This window comes from Galleria mellonella, unplaced genomic scaffold (genome assembly GCF_026898425.1).
Source record: "Galleria mellonella isolate WM207_F2 unplaced genomic scaffold, CSIRO_AGI_GalMel_v1 utg36, whole genome shotgun sequence".
NCBI classification, from domain to species: Eukaryota; Metazoa; Arthropoda; class Insecta; order Lepidoptera; family Pyralidae; genus Galleria; species Galleria mellonella.
This window is the reverse complement of record NW_026442086.1, coordinates 28,174-49,813: the sequence shown is the minus strand read 5'-3', so window position 1 is coordinate 49,813 and position 21,640 is coordinate 28,174. Positions and strand designations below refer to the sequence as shown.

The 21,640-nt window shown below is 29.5% G+C and overlaps 1 protein-coding gene across 3 annotated transcripts in view; it reads right to left on the bottom strand.

Moving 5' to 3' along the window:
* LOC113522925 (ras GTPase-activating protein nGAP) overlaps nt 1-21,086 on the bottom strand; it is a 96,921-nt gene extending 75,835 nt beyond the window's left edge. The window contains exons 1-2 of one of the 3 annotated variants that reach the window (XM_052897449.1): nt 20,951-21,086; nt 5,737-5,946 (exon numbers count right to left, since the gene is read on the bottom strand). In XM_052897449.1, coding sequence (XP_052753409.1) covers nt 5,737-5,911 — 175 coding nt within the window. In that variant the 5' untranslated portion in view covers nt 5,912-5,946; nt 20,951-21,086. Of the gene's footprint in view, nt 1-5,736; nt 5,947-20,847 lie in introns of all 3 variants that reach the window. The other 2 variants (XM_052897447.1, XM_052897448.1) reach the window with 2 other exon arrangements.
* Between the last annotated feature and the right edge of the window lie 554 nt (nt 21,087-21,640).

Below are 21,640 nucleotides of genomic sequence, written 5' to 3'. Positions count from 1 at the left end.
AGCGATTGTAACAAGTCTAATTATGCGTATTGTACATAGTAATTACTACCAATACTGACGTATTTATTGCATATACAAGATATTAAAGAGAGAATCATATTCTCTTATGACTGTAAGAACAGTTAATTTATTTTAATGTTATATATTTTGGCAATACATTCTAACAATTACAATTTATGTGATTTTGATTTTAGTGATTGTTAAGCGCCCTAATATATTATTATGAATAATTAATATCGTTTACATATTTTTATAATCTTCTTGAACATGATCTATATATTATACGCATTTTTTCCTACTTACCTACCTACCTATTTAATTAGATAATTTAAATTCATCGTCGTAAATACTGGGCGAGATAACAGAGTAAGTAGCGGAAAACATATTAAGCAAGATAGATATCTAGAGAAAGCAGCATTTCAAATGCATACATTATGCCTTTGAATTTGCACTTGTGAATTAAAACAATAGAATAAATAAGACCTTGCTTACAGAGCGTAAATACGTTACAATTATAACCTGGCATTTAACTTTTAAATACACATGTAAGGTATATACACTTACCATCTAAAAATGGATTGTGCAAATACAGTGGAAACTTACCTGTAACAAGAAATTATAACATTAATATTTTTTATCGATCATTCACATTTATGTAAGTACCAGCAAATAAAACGCAATAACTGAGAATATGGCGAATCTACTGTACGTCTAATCTACGAGTATATCACAAGACTAACAATGCCTTCTCAATGAAATGACTCATTCGTTAATCAACTCTCCGCTGAATCATTATTTTATTCGTTCTTGAAAAAATACATACACTGAAGCAACATTCTGCATATTAAACTAATTTTCTTTTTGATATTATTTCTATTTGATATTACAGCAAAATCAATATTTATTTATACTTTACTGTACACATTAATAATACGTAAAAATATGACAGAGATAAGCAAATGTACAAAGGCGAGCTTAATCATCGAGCTCTTTCAGCGAACCCAAAGTACAAAAGAGCATATTTTATAGACCAGTAAATATTTTTTAATGAGGTACAGCGAATAGTTGAAAATCGATCCTTAAGTGCTCATTATCAAATTAAACTACAATGCTTTTCACTTTTTAAATATTTTATTATTTCAATTGTTTTATTCATAACAAGAACGTAATCTATAAGAGAACCACAGATTACCATAAAGAACGATTATATGTATATCAAATACTTGATCATCGATATTACATCTGTGCCACAATTCCACAATTCTATATATATTTTATATGCACAACTAGAAACTTCAGCCTACTCAGAGAGACGACCAAATACGAAGTGCAAGATGTTATCTCAACCTACTCAATAAGTTTATTTATCTATAAATTATCGATTACCAAATAGGTATCTACTATGCAACAAAGACGACACATGTGCGTAAATATTCTAATAAGGTTATGTTTAAGAATAAACAGATATTTTTCTGATCATGATCAAATGTGTAATCGATGTACCAATTCCTGAGCATTAGTGAGTAAAAACTATGAGAATCCAGTAATGATCATCTTCTGAGCGTTTGTAGACTTTTTGCGAATCAACGCTCTCTCTTAGTCTAGGAAAGGAGTTTCTAGGCAAGTTCGATTAACTTATATGGATCGAACTAAATAACAAGGAAAACGTGGTATATAACACCGTGTGGATTATTAAACGGAATCAATATATTTACACTTCTAGAAATATAAAAATATTGTTACTATAAACATCGTGACTGCGCAACACTCGTTGCTAACTACCCAGGCCATATAATTAATGTCAACTGAGACAAGGCAAAGCTATGGAGCATGTCGCGACCTTAAAAGATGAAAGAGTTTCACTATACGTGTCTGTTCTTAGTTCTTAGAAGACGGATGCGTTAATTTGGCACCGTTTGAAACAAAGGCAGGAGTCGCTTATTGTCCGTGACGAGTCATGGTCCAAGGATTAGCTAATTTTTTACAAAACATTGTACAAGCTTATATTTTTTAGAATATAAACTAATTGTATATAAGAACGTGTATTGAATACAAATAATATAAGCATTATAAATAAAATATATATGGTACTTACTTAATTAGTATTCATTTCAACAAACGAAAAAGTATTAACAATGTGGTGTAATTAAATTATGAGTTTTATCATTAAAACTAAGCACTTCATCTAGCAATTATTAAAATTTAATTTAAAAAATTCCACAAATAATCATAGTTAATAAACGTGTATTTGAAAACCCACAGGAGTGTTATTGGTAAGGGCGATGGCCGCCAATGTGGGTCAAACCTGTAAACCACTCGGTCTTGCGTGAATGATATGTAATTTGCGATGTATACAAACATTTCTATTCCCGGATAAATTATTACACAGCTATAATGTAGCAGTGAGAGTGTATATAGTATCGTCTTTATCATTAGTTTTACTCGAGAATGTAAAGACTATATTTAGCAAATATGATTTTTATCTTGTACATATATCCTTTCAAGGAATCAAGTTCGCGAACCATAGTGGGCATGTACTAGCTTTTACTTGACCTATGACAAATTTAACCGAGTTTTTTATTTATTTCAAGTTGTTGATACATTATCTCAAAGAAGTGATATGAAATCCAAAATAGGTTAAGGTTTTTTTTAATTATTTCTAACAATACTGACAAATAATATAAATATCTACTTAATAATAAAATATAAGGTAAACCGATAACAGGAATACTAGAAATTATATTACAATCTAATTTTATTACGAAACTACATAATAAACTGAAAAAACGCATATGATAACAGAAAATGTGACATGACACGCTGTCTATATCTAATATAGTTGCCAAAACTTGCAACGGAATTCCGTTCCATTTACAACATTATTCTTTCCTATATCATATACGTGTAGAAGAATCTAAATAATAACTGATTATGACAGAACTATATATCAATATTATAGGAAGATGGCTTATTATTAGCATGTTGGCCAAGTTCATGCACGGTTTTATAGTTTTTTGTTTCCTTCATCGTCTCTTAAAACAATCCGGATATAAAATATAATTTACATTATCTGTGGCTAATACGTTATATTTTTAATCCGTGACCACACAAATAACGTATTTACATAGAAATCTTTCACATTTTCTCTAATAAAAACTGGAAACCATGCATACAAAAGGGTGACAAAGGCAGGAAGGAGATAAAAAGAAGAATAAATGGGAGATCGTGTTTATTCCACACTTAATACTAACAAAATGCACGTGTTAAATGTAAAACGTGAAAAGTATTTATGGGTCAACATATATGTAATTTGACTATATATTGATTTAATGAGGCTGTTTGTTTTCTTAAAAATAAATAAATAAAAAAATTGTGTCAATATTCTATTTCAATGTTTCTCTACAAATTATAACTGCATAAAGATACTTATCTGCATATTTGTACTGTAAATATTACATATATACAATAGATTAGTTTTTGTTTCAGGTGGGTGTATGGCACATATTAGTTATAGCTTACATATTAAGCTATAATTTTAAGTAAACACTAAGAGTTTTCAGATTTGAATATACCGTTATACTCGCTACTATAATACAATGAACACAAATAATAGGTAAGTACCTACCGAAGTATTTTTATAATTAACGTATATAAACAACCTTTGTAGAAAAAAAGTTTACATTACTTGCAACCTTTTCCATTGTACCTACAGTTATAAGTATTTTATGAAGAAATATCATTGTTATGTGTAAATGCAGTAGTTATCTTTACGTAAAATCATGGAAATTGTGCCGTGAGAGTTATATTGTCTGTCGCTCTTTGATTGGTGGTTTCTACTGAGTATTATCTGTTTGATTGTCCAAAAGACAACACAACTATGAGAAATATCCTTTGAGTGATTCCAATCACCTCGAGGGAATTACCTACTAATTATTATAAATGTATTGATCAATCGAAATAAAAGTAATGCAAATATAATATAAAACATATCCTTAAACATGTCGGAGACAATGGAGAAGTGCACGATAAATTATGATTATTTGAATAAACTCTTGAATCCGAGATCACGAACAAATGCGATTTCTTAATTGGGTAAAAACTTCTTCACTTCTTGTCTACTCTAAAACTAAGAATGATAATTATGCAGTTTCGTATGGGTTCCTAGACATACAAAAATTTAAAGTAATGAATAATCGATGAGTTAGCAAGAAAGGGATCAGAATCGAAAAAGATAGGTCCTGAACCATTTATAGTACTTGCATCAAGTGTTGTTAACTATGCCCTTGAAGACTATGCGAAAATAAAATAGCAAAAGGAATAAATAGTCTGAAGGATGGGAAAAACTCTTCTAAAGGTGTTAAAGTGGAGGCAGAGCACAGGCAAGACTCATAATGGGTGCCTTAACCGATCACAAATCAGTAAGGCATATACGATACAAGATAGGTATCTATGGATCATAGGAAATCTATGGGACATTGTGCACAACACACAATGTGCAACTGTGATTCGTTGACAAGTATACTTATGAGTCTATTAGGAACGGCTTATCCAGAACCATGAGACTATAGATGTCTTAAATCGTGGGATATCGTAAAGGTAACACATAGGATCTATAAATCGATAGTATAAGACAAGAGGAAACCTAAAAGATCCCAATGGGTCGACGTATAACGGTTTAGCTAACCCCATACACGAATAAAAGATAAGATTCATATATAATGCTCGTTTGATGTACACTATTACGTAATATTTTGTATTTTATTTTTTTGCGAAAAAATACATGGGAATCTTAGAATGCTAGCTAAAAATTTTAATTTATTTATTTTATACAAAATATTAAGCGTTAGAAAAAGTCAAAAAATGGCAATATTGCTGAAAAAAACCAGACACTATTAAGATACATCAACAAAAACTGAAGATTTAAAATTCTTAATGATTCAAAATTCTTAAAGACAGCAAATAAATCCTTAAGATTTTGAATCTTTATAGACAAAAATATTCTTTTCAAAGTCACAAAACCTATAAATTTAAGTTTAAATTCGTGATTGTCATAAAAAATAAATTGATCAAATATTATCATTTTCATTGATGGATTTAAATATCTGTAAAAATACAGTAAATTAAAATCACGATTTTACATTGATATTGACCACCAGTAAATCTCTATTGTCCAGCCAGTCACGCGGGTAAGGTCCGCAAAAATATTACAAAGATTAACCTTATTCGGAGGACGAGATTGTCATGGTTGGCATCATAAACACAATAGTGTGAATCATAATTTTCCCACAATAGGTGTCCAAGAGCGATGACCACTTTTCTGGTACGCTGTCTGCATTGAAGCCAGTATTGAAAACAAAGGACATACCGTACATGGAGACTGCCTAGTTTATTCTATGTGCATTTGCAATGTAATGAACGTTCTTAAATTTAGTATTGTAAATGAAACGTATATTAATTTATAATAAAAATATCTTATTAATAAGTTTAAATAAGTTTTCTTTTTATATTCTTTATGTTTACATACAAAAATTTAAAATATAAACATCAATTTTTAAATCTAATTCCATATGTTGTGATTGACCAAAAAATCAAAACAAACATTTAACATTATTTTAAAATGTTTCAAATAAAGTAATGATAAAAAAATATATATACATACATTACGATAATTTTCACTGGTCTGGTAATGTGCAGTATACATACTGCCATCTAGCGTCAAATGGCAATAATACTTACATGCTCGTAGCGCATCTAGCGATGGCGGTAGTGTCGCGGCGCAACCTCCTTGCATCGCCGCTAGAGCGGCATACGACTCACGATCACATGTGCTCACTTCACTATATTTTCTTTTTCTATGAATTATGGATTTCCACATGTTTAATTTAGACTTCTTCTGCCTTTGTAGACTCATTTACATTTTTTTTATACACTTTTTGTGTTCACTTTCTACAAGACACAATAAAATATTACTAAACTGAATTACGAATCTAAATATTTTAATATTCAAGATTTCTATTGATAGGCATTGGCGGTAGGTACAAAGTTATGGGTCAAGTGAGTAGATGACGACAATTGGCGAATAAATCACAGTGCACTGTTGTAACAAGACGTAACGACACTCAATGAATATAGGGGCGCTGCCCTGTGCATTATCGCCTGAGCTTAACACAAGTACATCAATATCTACTTGTTCCAGGAAATCTGTGTAGAATGCGCAACAGAACATAGAATAATTTACCTCATCCATTTTAAAAGCAAGTAAACAGCAAACATGTAATTCCAATATAGGTACTTAAATGAAAAAATAAACGAGTAATTCAAATTAAAAAATTATAATAGTGTTTATTATTCTGATATTAAACAGGAAAAAGCACAAATCAATTCTTGAGACTTTTGAGTAGTAACTAATTCTTTTTCAATCTTAAATAATATTGCCTCACATACGATTATGTGAAAGTGCACGTCACGTACTTTATGGCATGCAGTAAATTGGATCAAATAACAGTCCGTGACAGTTACAATAATAATTGGCAGGTGGACCACTATTCAATAGAATCCATTATGATAAGAAATTATAAACAATACAAATGGCTGAGGGAAGCTATAAAACATATTTTATGGGTGATGATGCATTCTTAAACTCTAAAAATAACTATATTGGTTTAACAATCAACGATGGAGGTCACGATTAGAACACCTTCTGTTCAAACTCAGTAGACCCTGGACTACAGCCAACAACGAAATCCTAATTAAAAACTCGATGAGATAAACTTTTTCGCAGCATTACCCCAATGTGTGCCTCCCGGTCTTTCTCACTGAATAATTTGAGATGGTGACTAAAATATATGCAAAAACAATTAAAACCTCTTTAACAGATTGTGCACACAATAACAATTGCTTATTCTAAAGCGATTGTTCTAATATAACAGAAACAATGATGGGAATTACAGAGTAAATACACTTTTAACAAAACAACGTTGTTTATATTAACAACTTAAGTGCATTTCGAAATTCGTTTTGGGTTTATTTTAAAAGATTATCTTTATAAAATCTTGGCTAATTAACTAGACAGTATACTAAGTGAATTAAAAAAGTAACATAATTCCCATATTTCTTTATAGATAAGTGGATTTGCTGTATAAAAACTAGGTTTTTTGTACTAAAATTTATGACTTTCAAAAATTTCAACGACGTGTTTTCATGTCTTCCGATATACGAAGCAAGTGCCAAATCACTATTTATATCAATCTTATTATCATCTTTGGACAAAAAAAAATACTATTAAATGAACGAACTAAATTTAGTTTTTGTTACTGTGACTAATTTTATTCTAATTGTTTAATTAGCAGTAATTTCCTAACTCATTGATATTGATTTGGTTTCTTGCTAATTGTTTCTAATGCTTTATCAAATTGTAACCCACCAGCATAATATTAAATGTCTTACAAATGTTGGACACAATGCCTTATCGATAGGTTTGGTTATCGCTCAGGGACAACGGAAAGAAATTATTTGCATACAATAAATGAATACAAAAAAATCCAGCATAATATTGTCGATGGTGATTCAACGGTATAACACTACACCTAGATTATTCAAAATTACCTGCGGTATTCTTATCTTTGTAAATAATAAATGAAATAAATGACATGAAAGCTTACTACGAATCATTACAAATTTTGTTCCAACAAGAAACGCTAGGTTTAATCGACCAGGTTTAAGCAGTTATTATCGATTCAAAAACTAAACTACTAAACCAATTTTGATAAAATTTCTATACAATTAATCTACAAATATGTTTTCAAATAAAAAAGAATTTTCCTAATCGGTTCATAAATGACAGAGTTCTGAGGTAATTAAACATAAAAAACCTTTCCTTTTTTGAAATCAATTAAAAACAAATACAGATTAAATACATAGTCTTTATTCTAAGTCATAGTATCTGATAACTGCTTGATAAAACAAATGCAAACAATACAATAAGTTAACGATAATTTTCAGTAATTGAAACACTAGTTCAACACTTGCGAACAAGTGAAAAAAGTTACTATTCACAGAAGATACTCGTATCTTACAATACCGAAAAAATTACGTACGTGACATCAGCATTGCATTACACACATAATTTCAAGTTTCTCCTATTACAAGAAGATTGAAAATTCATTATATAAATTATATTCATCTAACCATTGAAAACAATGAGCAAGCTCTCGGCCTGCTTGATGGCATCACTTGTCTATTACTACTCCTCAGCTATCCTGACACCGATTTACCTTTTATGCTGGAGTAATGTTTATGTTATTTTTTGGAACAAAACACAACGAATACACCAATGCTTCACGCAAGAAATAAGTGAGACAGAAACAAAACTACTAACAAAGACCTCTATTATCAGTTGAAGGCCTGGTTCACAACAATGAACTTAACATCCAGGTAATACTCGCTACCTTGAAGAATAATTTTACAATAGAAATGCATACAGCCAAAGTCGCCTATAAAAATAATAATCATATAACATTAGCACAAAAAGAAAAACATTTTCATGTTTAATAAATATATAGGTGTTTCCGTTCAAAGCGTAATATCTCATCAAAGGAAGTCGTAACGTAGGAAGTTTATAAATTACGATAAATATAAATTTTGACGTCGTAGTGTAGGCAATGACGTGTCTTACTGTGCAGATACATTACTCATCCTCACGCCCCCGCAAGCAAAGGTGTGAGTACCTATCGTACCTAGCTAGCCTACACACGACACCGACTTATCATTTACTATTATCACCGATATAACAAGTGTTCGACAGAAATGTCTTGAAATAAACGAAGCTATCTGAACGTTACAAATCGATTATGGAAATAACGTATAGAGCAATTAAGAGAATACCATAAATAACTTGGCGTTTAATGCATTCTAGCGTACATTGTTCGAATAACATCTTAATAAAGCAAAAAAACTGGAGTTATTTCAGTATATTATACAGCATATTATGTTCAAATCTTTAACAGTAAATTTTGTAAAAAAAATTATAACCATAAAGTGGATTACTAGTTAGTTCTAATGGTTAATCTACCGATTTTATTATTCATCTATTTTTATCTATCGCACAGTATTAGATAATTGGATATCATGTATGTCCTGTCATTATGTTCTGGATGAATGGAGGTTATTTCGAAGCAAGCATTAGTTCCACTATGATAAAATAGTAGTTTCAGATCTAATTTTGTTATTTTATGTAAATATTTATATGTAAAGTCACATTTCACATATTTTTGTTATAAATAGAACAACTACTAGCTACATCCAGCGCCTTCGCCAGTGTGATCCAATACATAAAATATCTTATACGTTAAGTTAGAGTATAATCTATCAGTATGCCGAACTTTTATTAAAATGCGCTCAGTAGTTTTTGCGAAAAAGAGTCACAAATGTCCATACATACAGCCTTATAAACTTTTTTGTTTATAATACTAGTAGGACTTTGGAGCCGACTTAACTATTATTTAACTTAAAAAAACTAAACTTCATAAATCATCACACAATGTTTTTGGTCTAAACTGCTACAAATCATGAAAACATAATCTACAAGATTAATGCGTTCCCATTCATTTGGCAAGCGTAAATTGAAAGGCTTTTCGGGCGATAGGCCAGTCAAACTACAGCTACGTGACTTTTCTTTCTAGTTTTCAGAATATTTCCCAAGAATTTTTTGGGAAAAATTGATTGATAAATTAAAATTTTTAACAATTTAAATTCTCATAAAATTGTTGGTCATTGTTAGTCTGTTTATTGATAATTGATTGTAACAATTTTCTGCAAACAGGAAATTATTAACTGTAATACCCTGTTGGTATTATAGTAATACCAACAGGTTATATAATTGTACATTTATTATTTTTATTTTTTGTGATTATTTTAATATATCGTATATATCAATAATATATATGATTTTTATTGTTTTAAAAATCAGAATAATTAAATATGAAATAAACCAATATTGATAATAATCAATTACCTACATAAAAAATATTTCTTATGTGTTATTATCGAATAAGAACATCTAAGCTGGTATATTAGGAGCAAAATTTTATTTTATCAACGAATAATCTTCTTTATGATGTAATTACATTTATCCCCTACATTAACCTTGTGCTGAACATCAATATCGATGACACATCGGTTAATCGCATACAAATGGCAAGATGCCAATATCATTTCTTTGTTTATGTAGACGAACTAAATCAATGGAAATTAGACAACTGCGCATTCCAATACTATGTCAATAGTCCACAAACCTGTTAATTACTTAAATTCTTACGTTATTTATTCATTGAAGAATTAATTTAATTCTACGCTTAATTTAAAGGGTCTTCATTATTTACAAATTAATATTCTTAATATCATGAACATATTGATTTTACATACATAAAGATTATTTTTTGCGAAATTATTTATCGTATAATAATAAAAAAGAATAAATAATAATAATAAAAGACATTTTTATTTATTTATCCTAACGAAATACATATGAGTACATAATTGTAATAAAAACTGTCATCCTTATCCTATATATATATCCTTATATATTATAAATGTGAAAGTGAGTTTGTTTGTTACCTTATAGCGCTTTAACAGCTTAACCAATTATTATGAAATTTCGTATACACTATATGATATGCAGATTTAGGCTACTTTTTATGCCAGTCAATGAACATATCTTGTTCACACGAACGAAGTCGCGGGTAAAAGCTAGTAATCTGTATATTACTGACCGACGAACCCGTATATCAACGCACACCCAAAACCGCTGAATATCGAGTCCTGAAATTTTGCAGATAGGTTTTTATATAACGTACGTGAACGACAAGAAAGGAAGTTTGATAATTCAAATCCGAACTGGGTAATATTTCCAAAATTCATGCATACGAAATCGTGGTCAAAAGCAAGTATCTAATATTAATAATTAAATTATAACCACAGACTAATTATGTGACAATTGTGACTCAATCTTAAAACAAAGAGGTACCATTTCAATCGATTTAGGTTTACAAATAATTTAGTATGAGATCATCATAACAATGACACTCCTATGTAACGAACTCTGACGGTTTTTACCTGCTTAGAAGTAGGTATTTAATTATCATTTCATTAGGTAATGTTTGCTTTGACATTGTGAATTAAAATGATAGCTAGTCGTTTAATTTTTTCTTATATCTTAATATCATAATTGTATTTAAATGGGGGCCGAGGAGGCCCTGCCCACACCAGAATGTGAGAGAAACCTCGCAAAAAAAATGTCAGAGTTCCATATGCATATTTGTTAAAGGACCAGACCCCTGGAAAATTATTTAAAAAATACCAGATGCTTAATATTTGCACGAACATGAATCTCATTATATAAACCAATACAATAATTTATGAAAATAATTGCACTTTGTTTTATGATAAACTAATTATCAATGTTATAAGTAATTACATAGTAGTAGCGTAGGAGTACAGTATTCAATTATCAATATTACGTGTCATATACTGCTTTAATAATTTCATTTTTTTTAATTATAAAATAAAACTTTAATAATATTAATTAAAAAAATGTAATATTATGTTTCCCATTTCTACAGAAAAAAGATATTTAAAACATCTTATATATATATATATATATATATATATATATATATATATATATATATATATATATATATATATATATATATATATATATATATATATATATATATATACGATCAGTCAGAACATATTTATTTGTATAAACAATTATTTTATTAACTATATTTAATTTATTTGTATATCATGTAATACTCGCAAATCTATATAATATATACTATGTCAGTACGTGGTAGATATTTAAGAAAATGTGAGGAGTGAAAGCCCAATAAAGGCCAACAATAATTTAAAAAAATGTTGTCTATCTGTCTATATGAATATTGGTTACGGCATCACGTAAAAACTTCTGTGCACAATTGGATGCAATTTTATGTTTCTAAAGGTCTTACTTAAAATCTGGTATATGTTTTATTTTAATACACCAACTAAAATTCAAATCTATTTCATTGCTTATCCTACTTCTGTATTAAATAAATAGCTCACTCGAGTCGTAAATTCGTCTTGAAACTTTAATTCAATAAATAATAGCACTTTGACTTGATACAAAGTAATGGTTAAACTTCATCATATGGTAGAGGCTCTGTGGGTATACATGACACCTTTAATGGCAAACGTGAATAGAATGACTACGACAAGTAACGACTATTGTATGGCAATATTCACCAACATATAATAATGGGGCTAATCAAATAATATCCTTGTAGCTAACTGTTGCCTCGGACTATCAATTTGCAAAACACGTGCTGTCTACTTTAATGTGGTGGGTTCGAACAAAAATATTTATACCATATGCTCAGTTCTATAAATATGATAATATTATTTAGCTGTCGTCATTACAGAAGATAATCCGTGTGGTCTGTTTATTAAAATTTATTTCTTTTATATACGAGAATAATTGAAGAATATATTAAAAAAATATTAAATTTATTTAAGAAGACCCCTGACTCTTTCCGTATAACCAGGATGTGTTGATTGATCGGGATAAAACTGAAAAGTAGCTTATATCTTTTCCATCTCAAATCGAACAAGTATACCAAATTTAATGATCATTCGTTGGGCTATAGGCACCAATATGTAACAAACAACTACACTTTCACATTGATATAACATTAGTAAAGATTGATAAAGCTTTAATATAATTCTCACAAACATGGAGACAGACAACAGTATTTAAACTGTTATGAATAATACGCGTGAAGTTGACAATCAGTCACTTAGTGAAATAATTAAACTGTTTATATTTTATACCATCACATTTTGTTACGATCATAATAAATAGATAAGCGTACGCGTAAGTAAAGATATAGTTCAAATCAAATGTATTTACTAGTATATTCTAATCAATTAATTAATTAATTTTCATATAGATAATGACCATGGATCGAATAAATAACCTAAGGATTTTGTGTAATCATTTGTTATTAAGAATGTATGTCTTTAGTTGATCTCCTACAACTATCGAAGACTCTTTAATATGGTAAGGTGAATGACGAAGAAATAGAAAAAAAAAACTGATTCAATCGTGATTCAAAATTAATATAAGATCAACACAGAAGAGACCTTATTTATTTACAAAAAGAATTTCGAAATTGGCAGGAATATCGATTATTTAAAAATTTATAAATAATCTGAATTAAGTACATAAAAGCACAAATTGATCTAAACACAAACAAAACTGCTTGTAATAACATTTTTGATTTACATAACGTATATCATCACTAAAAAGAAACTTTCTAAAATTTACGAGAACAAAAAATAGTTTCGCATGAGCAAAAACCGTAAAAAACGGCTAGTGTTTTATAAAATTGAATGCTAGCAAAATAATCAATAAATAAATATAAACAGTTAATTGATAATTTTGACTGACGTTTGTAACTGAAGAAAATCAATCTGAATATTCCAATGTCAAGTCAAAGGTGAGTATAATAACACGTACGTACTTGTATATAAGATAACTCGATCACACGTTTGATAAATATAAAACGAAGTGAATTAATTTACTCTACTAAACTTTAATGTCCACACCTTTATCAAGGAACATCTCAGAGAAAATATATTGCTCATTTCTGCATGCTTTGCTCATTACTCGCATTAAAAACTAATTGTTCAAGGGTTCATATATTGCATGAACTTGTCAAAATAATTACATATAAATATAAAGAACATGCAATACTTTTTATAATTAGTAGTAGTGGTTTGTTATTTTAACTAAATCATAACAAATACTAAGATCCTTCTTAGTATTTATTATGATTCCTATTACATTCGACAAGGTTTGACATCGACCTTGACATCATTATCTTAACCGTATTTAGCACAATCATTATAGTTCTCAAGTATTGTTACAAGTATTGTCAAGTACACATTAATGTATTTAAATGAGAAATTATATGACACTAACTATACACATAAGTTCGTCAACCTGATCAGGGCAAACTTAATTCTACATCTATACTAATGCTATAAATTTTAATATGAAAATGAGTTCACATGATACCTCTGTTCTTAACCAACTGTTATGAAATTTGATATACACGTAATTTTTTATATAGAAGACACAAGAATATGTCTTTTTATCTCTGTCAATTAAAACATCTTATTTGTACGAACGAAGTCACGGGTAAAAACTGATTTATATTATTAATATTACTAGCCATATTCTACGGCTTCTAAGATATCGTCCATATGTGTGCTAAATATATTGAAAATGCCCAGACGTATTTATTTATATTATTATACACAGGAAACTATGCAAGCTTGTGGCTTTTACAATGAAGAATTTTGTCCTTCGTGAACAAAAATTTCCTTATCTGCAGGCAGTTATTTAAGATCTTTTCAACTTCGTAAGTCAAGTAATCATTGAGATTTCGTATTTAGTCGAAGAGTGAAAGAATAAGTGAATTTCGCTTTTATTATAATACAATTATGCACATAATAGAAAAGAAAAAATACATTTATGAATAATAGATTGTAAAAAAATTAAGTATCGAAACGGAAGATAATTTGCATGTAAATTTAAATAACAACTTTTGTTTCTTTAAACTTTAATGAAAGAGAAACTGAAATATAAGTTATGTAGTAGATTTTTGAAATCTTATGGTTATTAGAATTACAATTATCTATATTGGCTTTACTCACATATTACTATATGTTCAAGGTAGCCCAACTAATTTTGGACTCGATAAATAAAATACTCTTATCGAGTCTGAAATTTTATTACATTTTTCTTTATATTAAGAATGTATGATGCATTTATTGCGTAACTAAACACATCTATACGGCTCTCCAGGATTCATATATATCATTTTGACGCAAAGAGCAAGCGTAAGTTACAGGGGTTGTGCGTAATATGCAAAACCTAATTAATTGCCTAGGGTAAAGGCATTTTGTGCAATTCAGAGGGTGAGATGAGCCTGCAGTTCGGAAACCACCTACGTTCATTAAGCCACCCTTCCGAATAAAAGCTAATCATTATTTACGGGGGACTTAATTAAAAACTTCTATTATATATCACGATTCCACATCGACTTTTGGGCAAAATAGCGCTTCGTTTGTATTCACCTAACTTACTCTTAACCTCCTGTACTGTCTCAATAATTTAAAATGTTGTTTCCCAATAATCTGACCTGAATCATGACAAAATTAGTGCAATATGCACATGGAAACAAACCCCTTTAATTATAAAAATCATCATAAAATCGGTTTATACCAAAACGATAAATACAAAAATGTCTAATAGATATTATCCTCTCTTTTAAATTAACTAAAAATAAGCCTATTTATGTAAAAAAATCTTTTTTTATGAGTTTATGTAATCGAAAAGAAAATTTATTAATTTCCATAATTCGCATTAAATAGTTTGTCACTTTCGCTGAGGCGCAAGTTTCACTGGGCCCCACAAATTAATGTGGTTTGACAAGTTCTACGGTGTTGCTGATAAGACTTTCAGATTAAGAGAGAGGTACGTGTTGTGTAACATCAGACCTCCTATGATATGCATAACCTTAATCAATATATAAACTTTGGTAGGCTTTTCTGTTTTATCCGACTGTCGAAGAAAGTGTAATATTTCTCTAGTGTATATTTGATATCTAGAACTTTGACGCAACGCCTATCGTCTAACCGCCTTAACGGTTTTTAATGAATACCTTACTTGTGAGTATGCTTATAGCTACATCACGACATCCATTATATGGCGGTATAAACAAGACTATAGAAACAATATAAGAAGTTGGCTTTGTGAAAACTTTTTTAAAACTATATTAAAAGTAAATTGAAGGTCAACTAACAAGGAAACTGCGACAGAATCCATATTGTATATAATTTCATAAATAAAAACAATCATTATATTCGTATTCCTTAAAAACACAAGTTGTTTATTTATTAACAAAGCCAACTAAAATATGTTTATATGAAACTATGATCGCACATTGGTTGACAAAGGGCTAGTAAAGTTCAATGAACTTCAAAATAATGATACAGAAAAGTATGTTAATAGATAAAGTTACAACATAGTGACTTGTGATTTATTAATGTTACTACAATTACCTACGCTCTATCTTAGTGCATCATCATCATCATTTCAGCCATTATCCGTCCACTGCTGGACATAAGCCTCCCCCATAGACTGCCATAAAGAACGGTTCTAAGCCACCTGCATCCACTGACTCCCTGCAATGCATTTTAGGTCGTCACTCCATCTAGTGGGGGGGGGTCATCCTACACCGCGTTTACCCGTACGCGGTCGCCAATCAAGAAACTTTTTTTTCTTTTTTTTTGTTGCCGATTATTCATGCTATATGACCAGCCCATTGCCACTTCAGCTTCCTTATCTTAGTGCATAATGCTAAGGAATTTGAATATACGCCAAATAAAGTCATTAACTGTATTTGCTTGTATTTGTATTCGAAAGTATTATAGTTTTTTTTTTAATAGCGAATAATCTCGTTTCTAAATTATGATATTATTACACGAACCTATTAAAGATACTACTGCTTTGGCTTTTCATGGTATCGATATCTCGATCGATTATGTCAATTACATTTTCACTACTATTCAAGAACACAGTTTATATCAAATTTAAATAGTTTTATCTTCAATTTATTTTAAATACTAAAAATACGATAGTGATAACTAGTAATTAAGGAATAAGATGCAACTCTCCAATTAGCGCCTCATAAATTTTAATCTACAGCATTTTAATTCGACTGATTTAGTTGTCAATTAGTGTCAAATTATGTACACTGGATTCCTCTGTCAGACAGCGGACTGGACGTGTACGCCACAACAATCACGTTGCGTGACCACACCTCCTAATGTCTGATCAAGCCTGTACATTGATCATTGTGCACTTTTCAATAGAAACATTACTCGATACGAAACATTATACCATCGAATCGACCAAGTAAATCGGAACGAGCACGCGAAAAGTATCATTGCATCACTAAATTATAGGAAACAACGAAAAACAATAATATTCGCAAGTTGATCCGATTAAAGTTGTGCACGAAATATCATTTACATGGTATTTTTTATGTATTTTTATGCAATACTTTGTCCGAATGTTCCATACGTTATATAAGTCAAAAGTGTATACGTATAATTTTAATAACATCATGACATTTTGATAGATTCCATGCTATTAATAGACTATAGGTGCCTATAAATACAGGCCTATAACTATTATATTTCTTAAATATCCGTTATTGTAATATGAGCATGAAACGCAATGTAATGTATAATTAAGAACATTTTACAATAATATTATTATTACATATATACATCATTCTTGAGTGGTGACCGCGTACGGGCAAACGCAGTGTAGGGCGACCGCCATTAGATGAAGTGACGACCTATAATGCATTGCAGGAGCAGTGGATGCAGGTGGCTCAGGACCGTTCTTTGTGGCCGTCTATGGGGGAGGCTTATGTCCAGCAGTGGACAGATAATAGCTGAAATGATGATGATGATGATATACATCATTATTACATATTACTTAAACTATTGTATTTAAAATATTTTCTATTACATTTCTATTTTGAAAAATAGAAATGTAATATACCACTGCCATTTTTATAAACCTTTGTTATTAAAAATATATTTAAATATTATAAAATAACAAAAATCTATGCAAATATATGTATCTTTATTATATTGTACACGTTGACACTACAATTTCATGTCTAATTTTAATTAATCTTTATATTATATTGATCCAATTACTACCATTAAGCATATTCATCAGATTTTTGTAGTATTAAGGTTATGAGGATAATGGTATTCAAACGAGTGTTAGATAACATTTCGTGAGATTATGCACTCGAATTTCTTAATAAAATTTAATAAAAAATAGTTGATATAAAAAGAAATTTGCTAAGAATCATGTGCAAAAAATCGATTTAATTATTATATAAATTTGTTAGTTTATTTGATTATCATTTTATTTTATTTATATGAAGATGATATAAAGAAAATTAATTCAATGAAGAAATACTCTCCGATTTTCAACTAATAAGGAATATGCGATTGCCAAACTACCAATCTATTACTAATGTTTTATTGTCGTTATATTACCCGAAAAGGAAATATACTAAAAGCAAATTATAAATTCCCATGAAATTTACAAATAACGATGGACGTCACTTATATACACGTATATTATATATAAATTTTTAAGGTCATAAGATTTTTAGGATATTATCATTACTTTCAAAACTCTGATATTTTTCAAGTGACAGTGATTGTTTTCATACCCTCCAGAACGAAACAAGAACGCACGCATTACTGCTTATCGAAACCTTGAAACCCTCTCTATGTTAATACCTACCCTACCTATATGCTGATTATGGCTTCAGTGATTTTGTTGAATTGTCTACATTTTCTTTAGAAATATAAACATAAACGAAGTATGTCAATAAACCCAATACTCGATTTGTGCAACTTCAGAAAGGGAAAGGGAAAATTCGCCTGTTTTTCATATTGTATGTTAGTCATTTTTAATCTTTCGCGTTCAATTATATTTACTTCCTAGTTTATCCGAAATAAACTTTTGACTTTGATTAAAGTCGCTTTTTAAATTAGATTATGATTTCTGAAATTTTGTGAAATATCTACTAATCTTTTTTCACACAATAACTTCTTAATAAATTGAGGGCTCACTGTGTATAGAATAAAATATAAAATACAACGAATATCATAGAATATCAAATATCTAAGCCATAATAATATAATGGCAAGAATCCGGAATATGCTATTCGCCCATAATCTAGATATTAATATGAATATTACAGATTAATAAGTCGCACATAGCGCTCATTCCTCATGCTTTGCCAGTTTTGAGGCCTAATGTATGCTACTTGAGCCTGTGGTTGCAATTTTAGATTTTTTGTTGGATCAAACTAGTTAATCTGCTGTTATGTATACGAACGACGATAGCGTAATAACTGGCTCAATTACTTAATAAAAACACAAGGATAGACGCAAAATCGATAAAGATAAAGACAAGATGTTTGAACTTATGGAGCGGCTGACTCCTACGCAACATATGCTATGGACGACGGATATACTCGTGATGAATAGTCCTTTTTTGTTTTCGACGACATGCGAAGGTTATAATTACAACATTTTAATTCCATTGAACTCCACCGTGTTAATAAAAAATCCTAGCTAAATAGCATACAATTTTACTGTTGTTACAATTAGGCTACCAAGTTATAAATCGCGACGTTACATTACTCGCGTGAATTAAAATGTGTGACAGTAACTTTTATGTGAATCCAAGATATTGTCCATTGGTGTGTGTATAAAGTTTCATTCAAAACCGTATTGTATAAACGTGACTAAAGAACAAACATCTAAAAAATCAAATTTTTAATTTTAGTGGGATTTGATTATAAATTTAAATAATTTACAGATTTAATAATTTACAGTGATTGTAATATTGAATATTGTATATTTAAACATTTTCCTAAGTTTACTTAGGAATAAATCTTGTCTCAGTTTTATATTTCTTCGTTTTGTATATTATGTATGTTATCCATTGATGTTGTAATCTAGTGAAATTGTATTTTACCTTAACAACAGTTAAATAAAATACACATTTTTTTATATTAAGATACTTTCTTTTTGTCACGTCATGAATATGTACGCCGATTCAGAGAGCTCTATATTGGCTTCTTGTTCAGATACTACACAATTGATCTTTTTAGGTCAATCTTGGTATCCCTAAGTATTTATATCCTTCCATGTTCTACTTATAAGATACTTATATATTATTAAATAATATAAAAATTATATTCAAACTAACCCCTATGACTTAAACTGATTATTCATATATTTTGGAACGGTTAAGCGTAAATATTTATTTTAGTTTCTGTTTAGCACTACTTCTGCCTGCTCACTACTTCCTATGTTACTGTGTCAGGTGGACTAGAAGAAATCTCTTTTAGAGATAAGTCCGCCTTTGCTAACATTGTTATTAACTACTTGTTATTACTGTATGTTTTAGTGCAATAACGCTTAACGCGATGCTATTGCAGGTAAATAGTACCTACATACCGATAGTATATTAAAAATATATGTCAGCAACACGAAAGTTTACAATTAACTACATATTTATAATAATGTAACTTATATTAATTAGTATTAGAGAATTATCAATTCGTTCGTTGCTTAACAAGAAATGACTTTGTGAGATCACTTATTATTTTTAACTAAATTTATTACAACTCTTTAAATACAAATTTGTTAATAGTAATAAAATGGACAGTGTAATAAATTACTCAAAAAATATTTTTGTATATACCTAACTTTTTAATTATTCCAGCGGGGCAAAAGACGGAATTTGATTTTATTAGGTATAGTATAATCAGAGCTAATATTTACATATTTGATAACCTTGGTTAGTATTCTGCACGTTAATACTGAATTAAATTATTATTCAACAGTGTTTTATATTATCTATGAAGACAAGTAATATATATGTATATATATATATATATATATATATATATATATATTCGTCGTATAAAATTCGTAGCTATCTGTTCCTATTCATTTTTAATTATTTATCAGTAGGTAAAGTAATCAATTAACAAGTATAACTTTGATTGTCACGTCATGAATATGTGTGTAATTCATATTATGTTTGTTATAATACACGTTGAAATATTTTCTATTTATGATATCACTAGACCATAACGGAAAGTAAACAAAAACACTCCTCACAATACACCAATAGAAACCTTACTCGTTGCAGTTACAATCTTAAACAGCTGATTAAATCACAGTTAAGACACTATAAGCACTTAATCTGTCGCACTTCACTTACTTTTGTTCGGCAAAAGCAACGAGTGCTATAATCCCGCCGTGAAAAAGAAAACAGTTTTCGATATTTGAAAATAGAATGCAATAAAACCAATGTGTTGCTGTTCGGAAGCGACAAGCTACACACTGGCGCGACGCGGACTGTCTGCCAGCCAGCCACTGCTGCCGCCATTGAGTCAGAGAAAAGTAGGGGCGTCATACTCGCAATTAATGCTCATAATGTATTATTTTCCGCCAATTAACGGTTGAAATTTATATCACACTAAAAATATGCATACGACACGTCTAATGGATTTATTAACACCAACATTACACTTTGTTAAAACTATTTTATATAAACGTATCAATATTTTCTAAAACTTTTCAAAAATATCTGTGAAATATTTTCATGGCACAATATAAACTACAAACACTTAGTATATAATAATATTCTTTATTTTTAAACTAGACATTTCATATTCTAGAAGAACTATTATAGCTACAATCACAATAAAATAGATTTGCCTTAACTGCCAAATTTTCTTGATATATTGCTTACCGTCACAAAAATATTACATGTTAATTTAAAATATTAAATTGCACTGTGCCTAAGGGTGCCAACCCTATAACTTATATCACAGAAAATAGTAATGCAGTATGTCGATAATACACCACCGCTGAACCAGCGTCTCTTGATAAAATTAAAAAGATATTT